This window comes from Sarcophilus harrisii, chromosome 1 (genome assembly GCF_902635505.1).
Source record: "Sarcophilus harrisii chromosome 1, mSarHar1.11, whole genome shotgun sequence".
NCBI lineage: Eukaryota > Metazoa > Chordata > Mammalia > Dasyuromorphia > Dasyuridae > Sarcophilus > Sarcophilus harrisii.
Genome location: NC_045426.1, coordinates 213,658,088 through 213,675,683, shown reverse-complemented (window position 1 = coordinate 213,675,683; position 17,596 = coordinate 213,658,088). Strand labels below are relative to the sequence as shown.

General features: G+C 33.7%; 1 protein-coding gene across 4 annotated transcripts in view; it reads right to left on the bottom strand.

The window, feature by feature from the left end:
* Positions 1-17,596, bottom strand: part of PTPN3 (protein tyrosine phosphatase non-receptor type 3) — a 294,046-nt gene that overhangs the window by 170,042 nt on the left and 106,408 nt on the right. For all 4 annotated transcript variants that reach the window (XM_031969204.1, XM_031969218.1, XM_031969227.1 and 1 more), the window contains exon 2: positions 7,858-8,012. In XM_031969204.1, the coding sequence (XP_031825064.1) occupies positions 7,858-8,012 (155 nt within the window). The remainder of the gene's footprint in view (positions 1-7,857; positions 8,013-17,596) is intronic.

Below are 17,596 nucleotides of genomic sequence, written 5' to 3'. Positions count from 1 at the left end.
AGCAGCCAAATCTTGTCATCTGAACATTTTTCAATGTGTCTTCATAACATTTCTCACATGCTTCCCCTTCTTGCATCCCATGTAGTCACCATATCAATACAAGTACTCATCACTTCTGAACTAAAACACTATAATAACCTTTTAAAACTTATTTCTCTGACTCAATTTTCTCCCCTCATTCAAAATTTTCTGCACACTGCTTCCAAAGTGACTTTCTTAAAGTACAGGTCTGATCATATCACTTCTACGTGAAGAATCAAATATAAGCATATTTATTTCACATTTGAAGACCTTAAATCTTGAGGTCCCAACCCACCTTTTAAGTGACATTCCTTTCACAAACTTTATGGTCCATTCCAACTTGTCTTCAGAAATGATACTTTATCTCTATAAATATACTGCTTTCTGAATGGAGACTGGTCTTACATTAGAAATTCCTAACACTGCAAAGATGTTGATTCAGCCTAGCCATGAAAGGAAATGAGCAGAGGCATGAAAATAAGTATGGTGGTGGGACAACACACATGGCTGCACTAAGCCTTAAAGAAAAGTCCCAGTAAGGAACAGGAATATTCATGTCAGGGATCCAGTCCACTGAACATTACATCTCTCAATACAAGAGAAGACGAAGTTAATCTTGTAGCTTCACCTTGGAAGAGGAGACAAGCAAAAAAAGGTGACAATAGTAACTGATAGAAAAAAGGAATATAAAAAAGTCTGAAAAATCATGTTTTCAAGAAAAAACCCTCAATAAATGTCTAGAATTCAATCAGATAAATCAACACAAAAAATCCTAAAAATCAGAATCAAAGATGAGTAATAAATTCTCAAAAAGAATACAATATTCTTTTTAATAGATGTAACATGATAATAGAAAATACTTAATGAAATATAAAATCTTGTGGTTTCCTAAAAGAGCATTGAACAACAATGAAAAACTCCAGAATTTCAGAAAGGAGAAATGAAATTCATAAAAGAAAAAAATTAGGAATCAATAAAGGTCAGAACTTAAAAGTTTTCAATATTATTTTAACACTCAGTTTAAAAAAAAAAAATTGAATCCACAACAGAAAGTCTCTCTAAAGAAGCAGAAGAGAGAATACAAGACTTTAAACACAAAAATATTGAAGTGGAGGAAAATCCTGTAGAAGAGAAATAAAAAGCAACAATGTATAAGAAGTATTATTGTTCTTTTTGTAAAAGGTTAAAAACTTAGTCCTATGTTACAAGAACACATCAATTTTATACATAAAAAAGCTATTCATCTTGAAGAGAGACGTTACAGGAATAACTTAAGTATCAAAGGTTTCCAAATGAACATGAAAAAAAAGTTAAATTTGAATACCACAGTTCAGCAAATAATATAAAAAAGCTGCCCCAAATTGGTGAACACAGAAAAAAGATGTACCAATTGAGAAAATCCACACCCTGTCTTCAGAAAAAAAAATCCTGCACTTGAAATTTAAAGATTTATATTGGTCAAATTTAACTATTTCGATAACAACAAATTTTTCAAGTGATCCATACAAAATCTCTCTTTCAAATGTAAAGGAAATTTGAAAAAGACAAAGCTAGTCTGCATCCATGAGAAATCATGTAAGAAAAATAAATGATACCAAAAAGTAAACCCCATTCTACCTAATGCTAAAAGCCAGCGATTTAAAAAAAAAAAAAAAAAAAAAAAAAAGGTAAGAAAGAAAATTTCAGGTAAAGAAGTAAACCAGACAGGAAGCCAATATCAGCATTAAATATGTATGTAACAAATGGCATAAGACCTGAATTCATGAAGGAAAAAATTTAACTGGATTACAAAAATGATAGACAATAATACAGTAAGTAACTTTAACATTCTTTTCTCAGAGGATCTCAACTCTAACTAAACCATTTATTAGAAAGGGAAAATATAGAAGTAGGAAAAATGTTGAAATATTTAGACCTGAAAGATTCCTGGCATCTTCAGAAAGACAGCATCAAAAGAATTTATATATTTCTAAGCACAATATAGCATCTTTACCTAACCAATGATACACAGAAATTATAAGTAAATGTTAAAAAGTATAAGTACTAACCACACCTTTTGCAAACCATGCCACAATATATATAATCAATACGGAAAGCAAAAAAAAAAAAAAAAAAAGACACAGACTTAAATAGGCACTTATATATCCCAAATAATGATCAAAGAGCACATCATAAAAAAATCAATAACTGTATAAAAGTGATGATGACGTTGAGACAACATATCAAATTTTCTAGGATATAGTTAAAGCAAACCTCCAAAGAAAATTATATTCCTAAAAACATGTATTAACAAAGTACAAAAAACCCAAAAATCACAACCCTGAATAGGGAATTTTAAAAATTTAGAAAAATCAACCAATAAGCAAACCCAAAATAAATATAAAAAGAGGAAAATTTGAGAAGGCTAGAAAAGGATTAACTGAAAAAACAATCAAAAACTAAGAACTGGGTCTTAGAAAAGATCAACAAAAAATAGAGAAAGCTTTAGCTAACCTGATTAAAAAGAGGAAAGAAAAATCTAACAAAGTAGTAAATTAACATGAGAGAATAAAAAGAATTATTGGAACTTACATAGTTATATACCAAAAAAACTGAGAATTCAAAAGAAATAAAAGGTGTCACAAAAATGTAAAATATTCAAAGTTATAGAATATTCCCAAATAATCCAGTTTCAGAAAAGTAAGTTCATGAGGCAGCTAGATGGCACAGTGGATAAAGCACCAGTCCTAAAATCAGGAGGACCTGAGTTCAAATTTGACCTCAGGTACTTATCACTTCCTAGCTGTGTGACTCTGGGCAAATCATTAAGCCCCAATTGTCTTAGCCAAAAATAAATAAATAAATAAATAAATAAGTTCAACTATCTCTAAAGGAACTATTGGGAAAGGGGAAAGGAACACCCGGGTCTACATAAATTTATAGTAAAAATTCTATTAAAGAACAATTAATACCTATATCAAATAAATTCTCAAATTTCAATTTGAAAACACTAAATAAGTAGTAAGAAGACCATATCTATTTATTCCCTGAAAATCATTCATTATGGGTCAAACAATTTAATACTAGGGTTGTAAGGACATTTCAACACTAGAAAAACAGCAAACAAGTAATCATATTAAAAACAAAAACATACAAAACCATGTATGTCAATAAGTTTATCAAAAAACCTTTGATAAAGTGCATCTTTTATCATGAAGTTACACATTTATTTTATTATATTGACAACAACATAAATATAGAGTTTTAAACTCTGTAAAGCACTTTATATTCATTACCTCCTTTGATGCAAGAACCTTATAGGTAGGTGCTATTATCATTTCCATTTTTGCTATCATTTTCAGTCATACCCAAATCTTTGTGACTGAATTTATGGCAAAGATATTAGTTTGCCATTTCCCTCTCCAACTCATTTTGCAAATAAGGAACTGAGGTAACAGTTAAGTGACTTGCCTACGGTCAAAAAGCTAATGTGTGTTTGAGATTAAATTTGAACTTAGGAAGATGAATCTTCTTGACTCCAGGACCCAAACTCAGTCTATTGTGCAACTTAGCTGCACTCATCTCCATTTTATAAAGGAAGAAACTAAAACTTATGGATGTTAATTGACCTGCCCAGGGATATAGCAAGTAAATATCTAAGGTAGGATTTGAAAATTAGGTTTTCTTAATCCCAAATCCACTGGTCTTTCCATTAAACCACTTACAGTTATAGAAGGATTTTTAAAGATATGATAAAAATATATATATTTAAAGTTAGTATTTATAAAAAGTTAGCAACATAAGTAATGGAGAAACAAAAGAAGCCTTTAGAATAAATAAAGGAGGAGAATAAAAATGTCTTCTTTTCCCACTGCTATTTGACATAGTTTGTCAAAATGATGGGAATATTTTGCTATTTTTTTTAAAGCCGAAAGAAAAAGAAATTAAAAGTAAAAGACAGGCAAAGAGGAAACAAAGCTATCCTTGTTTCCTGATGAAAGAATGATTTACTTTGACTATACTAATAAATTTTCTGGCTACAAAATAAGCCATAAAAATCAACAACATTTCTATACAGCAAATACAAAATCCAAAAGGAAACAATCAAAAGGGAAGGGCTTTTTAAAATAACCACAAAATACATAAAGACCCTGAGAATTATCAAAAACATTCAATGCTTGCATAAATCCAATTGCAAACCAAGAAACAACTTAAATAAACTGGAAGAATATTCAGTGCTCATGGCTAAGCCATGCCAATACAACAAAAATGGCAATATTACTTCTAAATTAATTTACTTATTTGTGATCAAATCCCTAAGCAGATACTTTAAAAAGCTAGACAAAATTAATATTATATTTGGAGGGCAAAAAAAAAATCTAGAAAATTAAAGGAAACAATGACCTATAAAAATAGGAATGAAAGGAGGTCTCCAGACCTAAATAATATTATAAAGCAATAATCACCAAACATTTGGAACTAGATAAAAAACAGAAAAGTAGACTAATGGAATAGTCACTGAAGAATCTGAAATAGTTGAACTCAATAACCCAAAGTTCAATAATCCCTCAAACAAAAACTACCTAGGAAACCTAAATCAATAAATCATTAAATACAATTAATAATTCATTGACATAAATTAAACATAAATTACCTATTTGACAAGAATTGCTAGGAAAAGCCATCTGGAAGAAATGAAACTCAAAAGGGATATGCAATCTAGATATTACAGGCCAAAGTACAAAAAGTTTAGAAGAGTAACAGATCAGGTATATATTTCACGACAATGGCTAAATGGCAAATTCTTGACCAAAAAAGAAATAGAGGCAAGTACAAAAGATAAAATGAATCATTTTACTTTCTCAAAATAGAAAAACTTGTGCAGGGTAAAAATTAACACAAGGAAGAGAAATGATGAACTGAAAAAAAAATTGTTCAAAAATATCTTTAATTAAGGGTCTTACATCCAAGGCTTAAAGCCAACTAATTAATATATATAAAACCAAAGTTATTCCCCAATAGATAAATGGTCAAAGGACACGCATAAACAATCCTCAAAAAAAGAATTACAAAAAATTCATAACTAGATGCTCCAAAATATTATTAAGAAATACAAATTAAAACAATTGAGATTTCACACCCAGCAAAATGACAAAGGATCAAAAAAATCAGTACTGAAGGAGTTGTGGAAAGATGTGCATACTAACACACAGTAGAACTGTGAATTGGAGACAGTTAGGTGACAAAATAGAGAATGCTGGACCTGAAGTTAGCAAGACTCATCTTCCTGAGTTCAAATTTGGCCTCAGAAACTTACTAATTGTGATCCTGACCAAGTTACTTCACTCTGTTTGCCTCAGTTTTCTCATCTGTAAAATGAGCTGGAGAAGGAAATGGCAAACAGCATCTTTGCTAAAAGAAACACAAACCAACCCAAATGGAATTACAAAGAGTTGGATACAACTGAAAATTAACTGAACAAAATTGTTAATTGATCCATCCATTCTAAAAAGCAATTTAGAATAATAAAAGACAATGATTCAACTGTCCATTTGACCCAGAGATTCCACTGTTAAAGAGGTCAATGCTAGTCAGAAAGGCTCCATAAACATTAAATATTTATAATGGTACTTTTTTTTATAGTCACTAAGAACTACAAGCAAAGTGAAACCCATTGATTGGAGAATGGATAAAATAATTTGTATTATATGAATGTAAGGGAATTTTGTTAAGCTTTAAGAAACAACGACTAAGGAGAATACAGAATAGGAAGATATGTGCATGGATGTAAAGTGAAGTAAGCAGAACCAGAAAAATTATATATACATTGACTTACAATGTATGTGACAATGATAAAAGAACAACTGTGAAATTATAATGATCAAGACTGGTCCCACCACCACCACAAAAAAAAAGAGACATCTGAAAATGTACTTTCCCCCCTTCTTTGAAGAAGCAGGGAATGGTGGGGTATAGAATCTATAGACTTTTTGTATTTTGGCTGAGTTTTGCTGAATCTTTATTTTTTTTTTTCTTTCTCTTTTTTATTCTTTGTTTTAAAGTAATACTCTAGGATGGGGTAAAGTTTATATTGGAAAGTATAGGTGACATAAAAATAAAAGGTAACAAAAGATTATTTTGAACTTAAAAAAAAAATTTCCTCATAACACTAAAGATATACTGCTGGAAGAGTACCAGAACATAAGGAGCTATCTGAAGAGGCCATCCAGCAATCATAAACACTAAAAAATGACTCAGGATATTTGGAGCTCACGTCCCACAGTCTTACCAATGGTCACCATTCAGTAATGATTGGAGTAATGGATAGACAAAGATGCCTGGAGTAACTCCAAAATAAGATATTGGGCTAAGAAAAGCTGGACATCATTCATGCCAATTGTAAAAGTCATTCTAAAATGGAGGATTAGCTCTTGATTAAGTATATCCCCATTAAGGGTAGTGGTATGTGACAATTCCACAAGAGAACAATCATCACCTACCACCTGGGGTGGTGTCTCCAGGCATTTGAGCCCAAGGGTAGAAAATCAAAACTGTGGCCTGCCCCTCAGATTTCTGGGGTGGGGGGATGTCCCAAGAATGACAGTCATACTAGTCTAACAATGAGTGGTTTAAGATTTAGATTAGGTCTATGAAAAGGTAAAAAAAAAAAAAACTGAAGGGGAAAAGACTGGCAGGATTGACTAACAGAACTAGAGTAGCAAGAGTCTGACTGACAAGAAGATGTAAAACACCACAATTCTTATTTTACATCTTCAATTTTATGCCATTCCTCCTTATTCTTCTGTTTTTCCCATTAATTACTGTCTTGCCGACTTGCCTGTTTTGGCTAAAGCAAAGAATGGCATCCTTCTAGAAACCAAAGCAGGATCAGGGGTGGTAAGTTTGAACCAGCTAAAGCTGGAGGAGTGAAGGGTGCACTAAGTGACATTGGCTCAGATGGCATGAGCTGGGTTTATAGCTCAAGGATGAATATTGGTATTTTGCCATAATTAATGAATAATAATACTGTCTTCCAAAATTAACAATGGTACTAATGATCCGACATCAGCATGCTGTAAGTTGTTCTCCCAGAAATGGGGATAAATTGCCTGAATTAACCACATTCTTCTGCCCACAAAGGCTTTATGACTAATAGCATAAATTTGTGAGAAAACTGAAGTTTACAATCCACATGAAACTAAAGTAAAACTAATAGGCCTATCTATACAGATAAATCAGATATCAGCAGGAAACCACCAAATTTGGAATCTGGCCACTGATTCAGTGAGTATAGTGTTTTTGTATTTGGAAGTCACAAAAACCAGAGTTCAAATCACTCTTCAGACACTTACTAGCTGTGTAACTCTAGGCAAGTTACAATACCTCTTTCAGCCTCAGTTTCCCCATTTATAAAGTGGAGAAGTAAGAGCACCAGATTCACAGGGTTATTATGAAAGTTGAATAAGATAATGTATGTAGAGAACTTTTTAAATCTAAAAACATTATGTATTAACTACCTATTATTACTATTATTATTATTATCATTTGCTCTTGCCATAACCTAATATCCTCAATGACAACCAGGCAACACTGTAATTACCAACATCCTGCTCTTTGGTGATCAAATTGAAAAAGTCATTAGCATGTAACAAAAATGTTGTTTAACTATAGGGAGCAAATTATGGTCATTCATGAAAAAGAAGTTATTTTCACCAGTTAAATGTTCAAATAGTTATTTTTCTTTTTAAAGTTTATATATTACATAAATTGTATCCTGTTCAAGCACATAATTCCATCCACACCTAAATGGGGCACTGAAGGATTATTAACACCAAAAAACATATTTTTAGAACTTACATTAACTTTGAAGGTTTGTACCAAGCCATCTAAGAAGTGGAGATTACAGATGATTTCTGACCGCGTCTTCTCTTTTGGCAGTTCTGAGACTCGTATATTATTTATTCTCCCACCCAAAGCACGTAGCCGGGAGTTCATAACTATTGTTGAATAGCCTAAAACACAAGAAACATTTCTTAAATGTTTGTTAATACAAATATATTATTTACAATTTACTTGAATAAGATTTTTTAATCATAAAAAGGGCCAAGTCCTTTAAATTTTGCAACTTTCATGAGAGTTCATATTTTATTGCACTGTGATTTTTTAAAATTTTGGTATTAAAAGAACTGAAAGAGGATGGAATGGCAAAGAAATTTCATTCCTACAAAGCTTTAGTGGAGAATAAAACTAAAATGAAAGTCTAATATGTAATTTAGGAGTGGTGATGAAACAGGTGCCTACCCCAGAGCAGCTCTTGAACAGAAGGCTCTACTAGCCACATGTCAGCTAATTCTGCTGGGTAATTTTCCAATGCAGCCACCCAGGGAAGATTAATTTGGGGGCAAGTTCTCCTCCAGAGACCTTGCCCCTGAATTCCCTCTTCTCACTTTTACAACAGAACCTCACCCCTAGCAGTATACACTGTAGTCTAACACAAGCCTGTTAGTTCAAGTGTAAAAACTATTTTTGTTACAGAACACATGGGAATCTTGGGGTACAGCCTACACACAGATTAGCAAAGTTGCAGGCACATAATCTCCCTCTAGTCAATCAGTTTTGCACAGGATTAAAACATTAATCCATCCCTTGAAGGCTTCCCATAGTTTGTTCCCTTTCTGGTCAGCAGATCCTTTTTGGCAGTACCCTTGGAGTTGCTGCCCTGCTTACCAGTTCACTCTACCTCCAATCTCAGACTCTCACAATAGATACTGAGGTCCTAGAAGAAGAAGGATCTGTTTCTGTCTGCTCATAGGCAGAGGTAGAACAGGGGGCAAATAGAGTCAATGAAAATAGCTTAAATTCATATACTTTGTTCCATTACTAAGTGTCAGAAAAAGAAAAGGAACAGTCAGTGGTAGGAAAAGTAGGTTAATACAGTGTTACAGAAGCTAAGGAAGGGCTTTTAGGAAGGGGGATGGTCACCAGTGTTATGATACAGAGAAACCAAAGAAAATGAAAATTAAGAACAAGTCTCTGTGTGACCCACCCTCCTTAGCCTTCAAGGCCCAACACAAAAAATGCCATTTTTCTTTCATGAAGACCTTCCTGATCCTCAAAACTATATGCAAGTTCTCCGGTCTGAATCCCTCCTCCAACAGTTTTTTGTTGGTTTCATAGGACCAAATTGTGCCTTATACCAATTATCCATGTAGCTCTCCCCTACCACATTTAAAGCTCATAAGGTAGAAACCATATCTAATTCATCTCTGTCCAAAATAAGATATTAATCTCTACTTTTATCTCATATATAATATGATCAAAATTATTATTTGTTAAACTGGATTCAAGAACATAGTTTTCAGCAGTGCAGATAGGTAGATGATGATGAGGAAATAATTCTCTGTGCCTGATAGAGACCCTTCTTTTAATAAATATTACAATGGGAAGAAAGAAAGCAAAAACTCAGTGACTAAAAGTTGAATCAATATATACGGGCACCATGCATTCATAATTCTCCCTATTATAAAACTAACAATTGTGTAACTGTTTGTCAAAATGTTGATTTCATTTTATTATCAATATATAATTGGCAAAGGATAAGGGGAAGTGTTTATGAAAGTGTAGTTTAAATTTATGTTCAAAATATTCCATTCTGCATAAGAGAGACTTCATTTAATGGAACAGGGTGTAATTCAAGTCTTTATCGCAAGTCATTATGAAGATGGAAGTGCTGAAGAGGATCAGCTAACCAGAGATAAATATGTCATTCTATTGTATATTAGTAAGAATATATTCAAGCATCACTTAAAGAAGGTGAAAAGTACATAAAAAGAAGCTTTCAAAATAATGGCAACATTCATGAGGATAAAGTTCTTTGTGATAAAAATGAAACTAAAATCTCCTCTTTGGCCACGTAAGTAGCACAGCAGACAGAGTACTGAATTTATGAGTCATAATGACCTGTGTTTGAATCTTGCCTCAGACACTTATTAGCTTTGTGACGTTGTACTTGTTTCCTCATCTGTAACAATGTAATGGAGATAAACTTGAAGGCTTCTAATATTTTTTTCAGATCTCAATCTATACTGTGAACTCAGATCTCAATCTATACTGTGAACTCAAACAACCAAAGGAGGACAAAAATACTTTCTGGCAGAAAATAGTTGATAGCATCTTAGTTACCTTATTGACCAATAATAAGTATCAACATAGTGTCTTCATTTTAGCAAGTACTTGCCTTGCATGTTCTTTCCTGCATCATGTACATCCTCTACTTTCTCTGCTCTTTTTTATTCCCCCAATTCCCCACAAACATGCTATAACATGTAAGTTTAAATAATGATATCAGATTTTTTTTCATCTCCCTCCATTAAATAACACTACCACATAATTCCCTTTCCTTCAGTTACAAAATCAAATGTTATGCTTGTATACTGTATGAAAAACAAATTTAAATCTATATACTTTCATCAAAAACAATCAACTTCGTAATAAATTATTTCATCCATAAATTCTTCAAGTCACATTTCTTATCACAAAACTGCCATATAATGAAAAGAGTTTTGAATAATCAGAAGGCTGGGATTCAAAAGTTCTGGTTCTGGCACAAAAACTACCCAGGTGATTTTGGTCAAATAACTTGACTTCTTGAGAAGACTGGATCAAAACTTATCTGAGGTCCTTTCCTGCTCTAATGAAAACTCAAGAGAATTTTTCACATAAGGAGTTTCAATGAGTATTCCCATTCACTTACACAATTAAAAATGATCTTTTTAAAAAAATGTATTATAAACATGGCTCAACACCATTCACTTATCTCTACAAGGTAACATCTGAAAGAAAATACATTAGCTATGGAAGATAAAACATTTTCCAATGGAAATATTTTTATTTAAACTGACTTAAAATGTTTGAAGTATGTCAGGAAGTACTATTTTAAACCAATGTGAATAGGACAACTTAATTTAAAGAAAAATGAGTTAAAATAATTATTTTCTGAAGGACACTGGGGAAGACAGAAACATAAAATAAGATCAATTAGAAAACACAAACATGAGAGTAAGGTCTTGCCTAGGGTAATCATTAACTATGACATATATGGTGAGGCAAAAGCACAAGATATGCAGTTATCCCTTCTACACTGAGACTTTCCCCTACACTGAAACTTATCACCAGTTGGCATAAGAAATTAAATAGAAATTGAGAAGTTTTGCAAAAGTTGTGGATGACATGCAAAAACTGACAACACAAAGACTATGTAATCCAAATTTTACACTTTAACACTTACAGAGTGTAAACACCCCATAAAAGAAAAAATTCAGATTTCTTCCCTGGTACAAAGGGAGAGTAAAAAAATTTGATGTGGATTTTCCAGATTGAAGAGGCATTGCATCCCTAACCCCTGCAATGTGGAAGGAATAACTGTACATTTTAGAAACCTCATTATGTGCATTTGTTATCTCACCCACAAATACAATTTTTTATTCTTATAGGGTTCAGGGAAGAGAAATAGATTAATTGCACTTTTATTATGTATTTTTGGATCCTGGTGAAGGCACAATATGCCATATCACAAAAAAAAAAAAAAAAAAAAAAAGGAAGGAAGGAAGGAAGGGAGGGAGGGAAGGAGGGAGGAAGGAAGGAAGGAAGGGAGGGAGGGAGGGAGGGAGGGAGGGAAGAAATGACAGGTGCAATAAAGATACTCAATTTTTTACCTTTACCAAAAAAAGCATTTTTGCTCTTTCAAAGTGAAAGAAATCTATTAATATCACCTTCTTCCTAGATTAATAAAGTGTAAAGAAGACTGGATCTAGGATGCCAGATTGTAGGTCTTGTTATTTGCTACCTATAAGATCTTGAGAAAGTCACTTAACTGATCCTTAGTATTCTCATCTATAAAATGAGGGGGTTAGAACCCCAAGGTCTTTTCCAGTTTAAAAGTAGGATGGTTGATGTGACACCAAACTACTTTTAGGGAGTACTCCCAATCTTTTCAATACTTCAGCAAATTGAACTCCATTTCTTTCTCACCTAAAGCATCTGTGCTCATCATCACAGACTATACTATTCATGTTGTGGCATTGTGAAAATGCAATTCCTCAACCTGTTCACCTTTTTCAACTAAAGTCTAAAGAATTTGCCATTTGCTGTACTAAATACAACCCACCTCTGAAACCTTGACCTTCTAAATTCCACACTAACCACAAATTTGCTGTCTCCCTTTTCCACTTTTATTATAATGAAACTAGCTTTTCATCTCTTTAACCTCTTAGAGCTATAAAGAACTCTCTAAGTTGCCAAATCCTTCCTTACCCTCTACCAATCACCCCATGAACGTTGAGCCTTTCATTTTTGCTAATCCTCATGCTTGGATAGCCAGCTCCTCAATCCAATTTCCCTTGTTGCTAGCCTGCTGAGTAATGCTAGAGAGAGCATTAGCACTGAGCTGATGTCACCCATTAAAAATTTATTATAAAACAGCTGGGCTCTCATTGCTCAATAATCTGACTCTACTCTTGACAACTTATCTCTTTTTAAACCTTTTCCTCATTCTTTAAGTCCAACCCCACCCATATTTCTTATACTCACAGCAGACAACCTCCTACGTACTTTACTAAAAAGATTGAGACTAGCAATTGTGAGTTCCCCAGCCTCCTCCTCTGGTCATTATATAACTACTCAGCCTCATCACTGTGCTCTCTTCTTCCTTCTAGTCTGAGGATGTGGCAATATCTTTCATTAAGGGTAATCCCTCTATCTGTATCTCCTACCACATGATCAAGGTCTTTGCTTCAGCAACCATTCTATATGCCCCTCTTTCCCACACATCTTCAATTTCTCCCTCTACTCACTCCTTCACAATCTACCTACAAAAAATGTTCCAGTCTCCCTAATCCTAAAAAAACAAAAAAAACAAAAAAACAAAAAAAACTTCTCCTTAACCTTTTTATTCCAACTATTATTTTTTCATCTCTCTCTTCTTCATACTGCTTTTTAGGAGGTGGGTGGTATTTAAAACTGTCTCATCTTCCTCCCTTGAAATTTAGTTTCTACATTTACTGTTCTAATGAAAATTCTCTTAATGGTCACCAATGACTTCCCACTGACCAAATTCAATAACTACTACCACCTCTTACCACTAATATACAACATTATTAATGACTCTATCCTTCAGAATACTCTCTCATTCAGTACTTCAGGCATACTACATTCTTCTTGATCCTCCTCCTATATCTGAAACTACTTTTCTCCCTTCTTCATAGGTTGTTTCTCCTCTTTCTGATTCCAAAAGATAGGTGTTCTCCAAGATTCTCTCATTGGCCCTCTCTTCTATGCTTTTTTCTTTTGGGAAGTAGTCTCCAAACTTTTTGGATAGTGTTCAAGGACATATCAACTTATGTATATTTACTTATTTGTAAATTATAACAAGATACTGCTATATTCATTATATGAATTATACACACATAAAGGTAGAAATAAAAAGGATGAGGTAAAGATGAAATAATTATGAAGTTAATCCCAGAGTCACTAGAATTTATTGAGTAGAGAAATTACATGATCAGACCTTCAATTTAGAAAAATCAGTTTGACAGCTATGGATAAGATGGAATGCAGAGGGGGGATTTTTAGGGCAGAGAAACTAGTTAGCAAACTCCTAATAGGCCAAACCAAGATGACAGGGCCAGAAATAGGCTGTGTGAGGCATGTGGCAATAGAAACAAGATCAAACAACTGACTGTATATGTGAAGAAACATGAAGAGCATATGACATTGAGGTTGTGAACCTGGACAACGAGAAACATGGTGGCATTCTTGAAAATAAGAGAGAAGTTTATGAAATGGATGGGTATGAGAGAGAGAAGGAAAGAAAGATAATGTAATGAGATGTATGATGATGAAGATCACTACTCATCTAAGTCCATCTGTCACGTGCAAAAATCTCAAAACAAAAAGAACAAAGGTAAGGATCTTATTCAAAAATCACTGCTTACAGAGCCTGTCACGGTTACAAGGTAACCTGGGAGGAAGGAGATGAATATCCTTTTGAGAGAGGGAATTGATTTTCCCAAAGGCACATGTTCAGCTGCTACTATGGGTGCCTATGAAGGAGGTTAGGTTATAACTGTCCTGAAGAGGCAAAACTAGTCTTAGAAGAGATGAAGCTCAGAGCATGTACAGGAGAAAGTGGGGACTGAGTAGGGAAATGTTAGGAATAAAGGTATTAAGTGTGGCTGTGTTGAAGAGAGGTCTCATAACTGAATACTAAAGGATAGATAAAATGTCACACATTTTTTTCACCCTCCAATTGGAGAATCACACACCTCTTGGGATCAAGTCATGGTCTTCATCACTGATCTGTACTCCCAAATGCCTATAGAATTCCTTCATCTGAATATCACTGTAGTCTTTCCAAATCAATACGTCCAAAGCCAAATTCAACATTCTTACTAAATCTACTCTTTCATCTGACTTCATTATTTCCATCCATGGCACTAATGTTCATTAAGTCTCCAAGAACTTCTTATACTGAATTAGTTACCAAGTCCTACTGATTCTTCCTCAGTAACACTGTGCATATATCCTTCCTTTCTCCTCCCTATTCTAACTCCCACTACCCAATCCAGACTCCCATCATCTAAAAGGATAACTGAAATCATATCTTGTAATATGAATTATTTTCTCTATTCCCTTCCCCATTCAAACTATGACTCTTTATATTGCTATCCATTCTTGGCTTAAATGATCAAAAATTTTCAGAGGCTCCTTACTACCCACCTTTAGACCCCTTCACCTTGCAATTTGCAATCAAAGCCATCTATAATCTGGGACCCTCTATCTTTTCAGCCTTATCTCATGTTATTTGTCTATAAATGCCCAAAGGTGTAGCCACATTGTAGATTTCTCTGATCCTTTGAATGTGTATACATTGGACTTTCCCTTGAATTATTTGCTATACCAAGAACAGATACCCTTTTCAAGTGATGAATGCCACTTCCTTCATAAAGGTTGTCCTAATCTTCTCAGTCACTAACAACCTTTTTCCCCTTCAATTTTTTTTCAGTTCTTTATTAATAAGTACTTTTTAAGTAGTATTTTGCATAACAGCTGTATACATAGTAGATTGTTCTACTCATCTGGATAGAATAGGTATTTAATATTTATTCAACTAAACTAAATGTGCAGATTGTAAAACTACAAATAATGCCAAAAACTAATGATTGGAATTACAGTAAAATAAGGTGTTAAATAGAAAAGATTGCTACATTTAGAATTACACCAACAATAACAAACTTGTTTCTAAGAAATTCTGTAACTCAATTCAGTTAAACAAATATTTATCAACTAAATGTGAGCTTAGCTCTGTGGCACAGTATACAAAAGAAGTATATAGAAATTCTCTACCTAAAAAATAATTCTCTCTGGGGAAAATAAAAGTAAACATATGAAAGAGGCATAAAATTAAGTGATATTAGACCTATGATTTCATTGATATGGGAACTTCTAGTGAGGAAACTTCTTCCTTAACTGATACAGATGCTCTATACCTTATTTAGAGTTTCTCAGAGCACCAAGAAGTAACTGTACAGTGGAAAGAGAAAGATATTTAAAGTCAGATGAGTTCAAATCTTTCTTCTACTCTTGGCTACTTGTGTAAACTTGGATAAATCACTTCATGTCTTGGGCATGAACCTCTTCATCTTTAAAAGGAGAAGGTTGGAACAAAAGAACTATCTTTAAAAATCAGTGATTTTATACAAGGATTTTAAAAAATTACACACACACACACACACACACACACACACACACACATATTTAAAATTATATATTTATTTCCCCCTACAAAACTAACCAATGCAACCATGTCTCACAGTAGATGTAATATTACACAAGTGTAGTCTCCCATTTCTGAGAAAAGGGGAAGAGGGGATTCAAAAATATTTAAGGTATCTCTGCCCTCATGGAACTTACAATATAATTGGAATAGGACATAAAAAAACATATAATATACACTAACTACTATTGTACGTCCTTTGTTTTCAGAGAGGACCAATGATATCATGAGGATGATTGTCTTGACTTGTGCGAATTGGATTTAAGTAAGGCAAAATTACTCATTTTCTCTCTTCCTGAGTCACTGAAGTCAAGTGGCAAAACAAAAGGAAAGATGATTTACAATGGCCTGGCTGCAAGAGAGAACTTAGCCATCTTGGAAGTTTAACTAAGTTACAAGCACTCCCCATCACCTGCTTCAGACACCTTCACGGTCAATGGAACAAACTGTTCTTATCTGCCCATTCCACTGGAGAAAATTTCACATGTTTGGGGTAGGTATCCCCTTAATTCACCTAAAAGGTTTGAAGTTTGTCAGTTATCTTCAAACTGATTTGGCCCATGTGCCAAGATGTGACTGCTGCAGAGGCTACAGCTTCTTGGAGCTAAAAGTATGAATTGAGTAAAGTGGATGAATAGTCCAGAAATGCTGGTCTTTCCTGAACCCTTCATAGTACAGAACAGATTAAAAGAAAAGCAGGAGATGGAGAAGAAGCTTCAATGTAAGTTCACAAGAAGAATGAGAGCATTTCCTACCAGAAAGAAATGAGTGGGTGCCAAAAGGAAGTAGTATGTGAGCTGGGTCTTAAAGAATGGATAGAATTTCAAATATATAGAGAACAGAAAATATAGGGAATATAGAAGGAGAAGAAGGAAATATTGGTGAAATCAGCCTAGACATGTATCACATAAGCTTTAGATTGGTCAACAAAATCAGATACGATTAAGACAGGCAAAGCAGAATTAAATTAGAGAAGGCCTTAAATAAGACAAAGCAACCCATCTCTTACCTATAAATTACCTTTTAGAGTTCATCAACTATAATGTGGCAGAACCACAAAGTACGCAGGAAAAATAGAAGGAGGTTTTCCAACTGAATTCAGTTAGACTGTGTCAGATAAAATAAAGTTTGGACCTGAGCTTCAGAGAAAGAAGATAACTTGCCTATCACAAAGTTTATATATAGAAGAATGTTTTGATAAGGTTTAACTGGCCCTCTCAAAAATGTGTTGTCAACACACTTTTAAATTTAATCTACATTTTACCATTTTCTCTATCACTTTCTTACACCTAAACAATCAACAAAACAACAAATCAAATCCTGATTGTCAGTGATTGCTGATTTCTGAAGTGCTAACAGTGAAATTATAATAATGAGGTTAAGAAGGCAGTAGCTGACTCCAGTACACCTTGGGTCCAACCATCTTGGTTATTTATTATAAAACATAATGCTCCATTCTCCTACCTCCATGCATTTGTAATAGCTACCTTTCATACCACCTTCCACAGAAAGCCTTTTCTGCTTCCTTCAACTGCTTTCACTTCATTTGGTATATCTGATACACATATAGATTATGTATTTTGTACATGCACTGTATCTTCCCCATTAGAATATACACTTCTTAAAAGTAAGGACTGTGTTTTCATTGTATTTGTATTTCATATCTGTGGTACAGTATCTGGCATATAGTAAATGCTTCAAGAACGGTACTATCAAAAGAACAAATTGACCTGGAATCAGGACAATCAAGTTCAAATTCGTCCT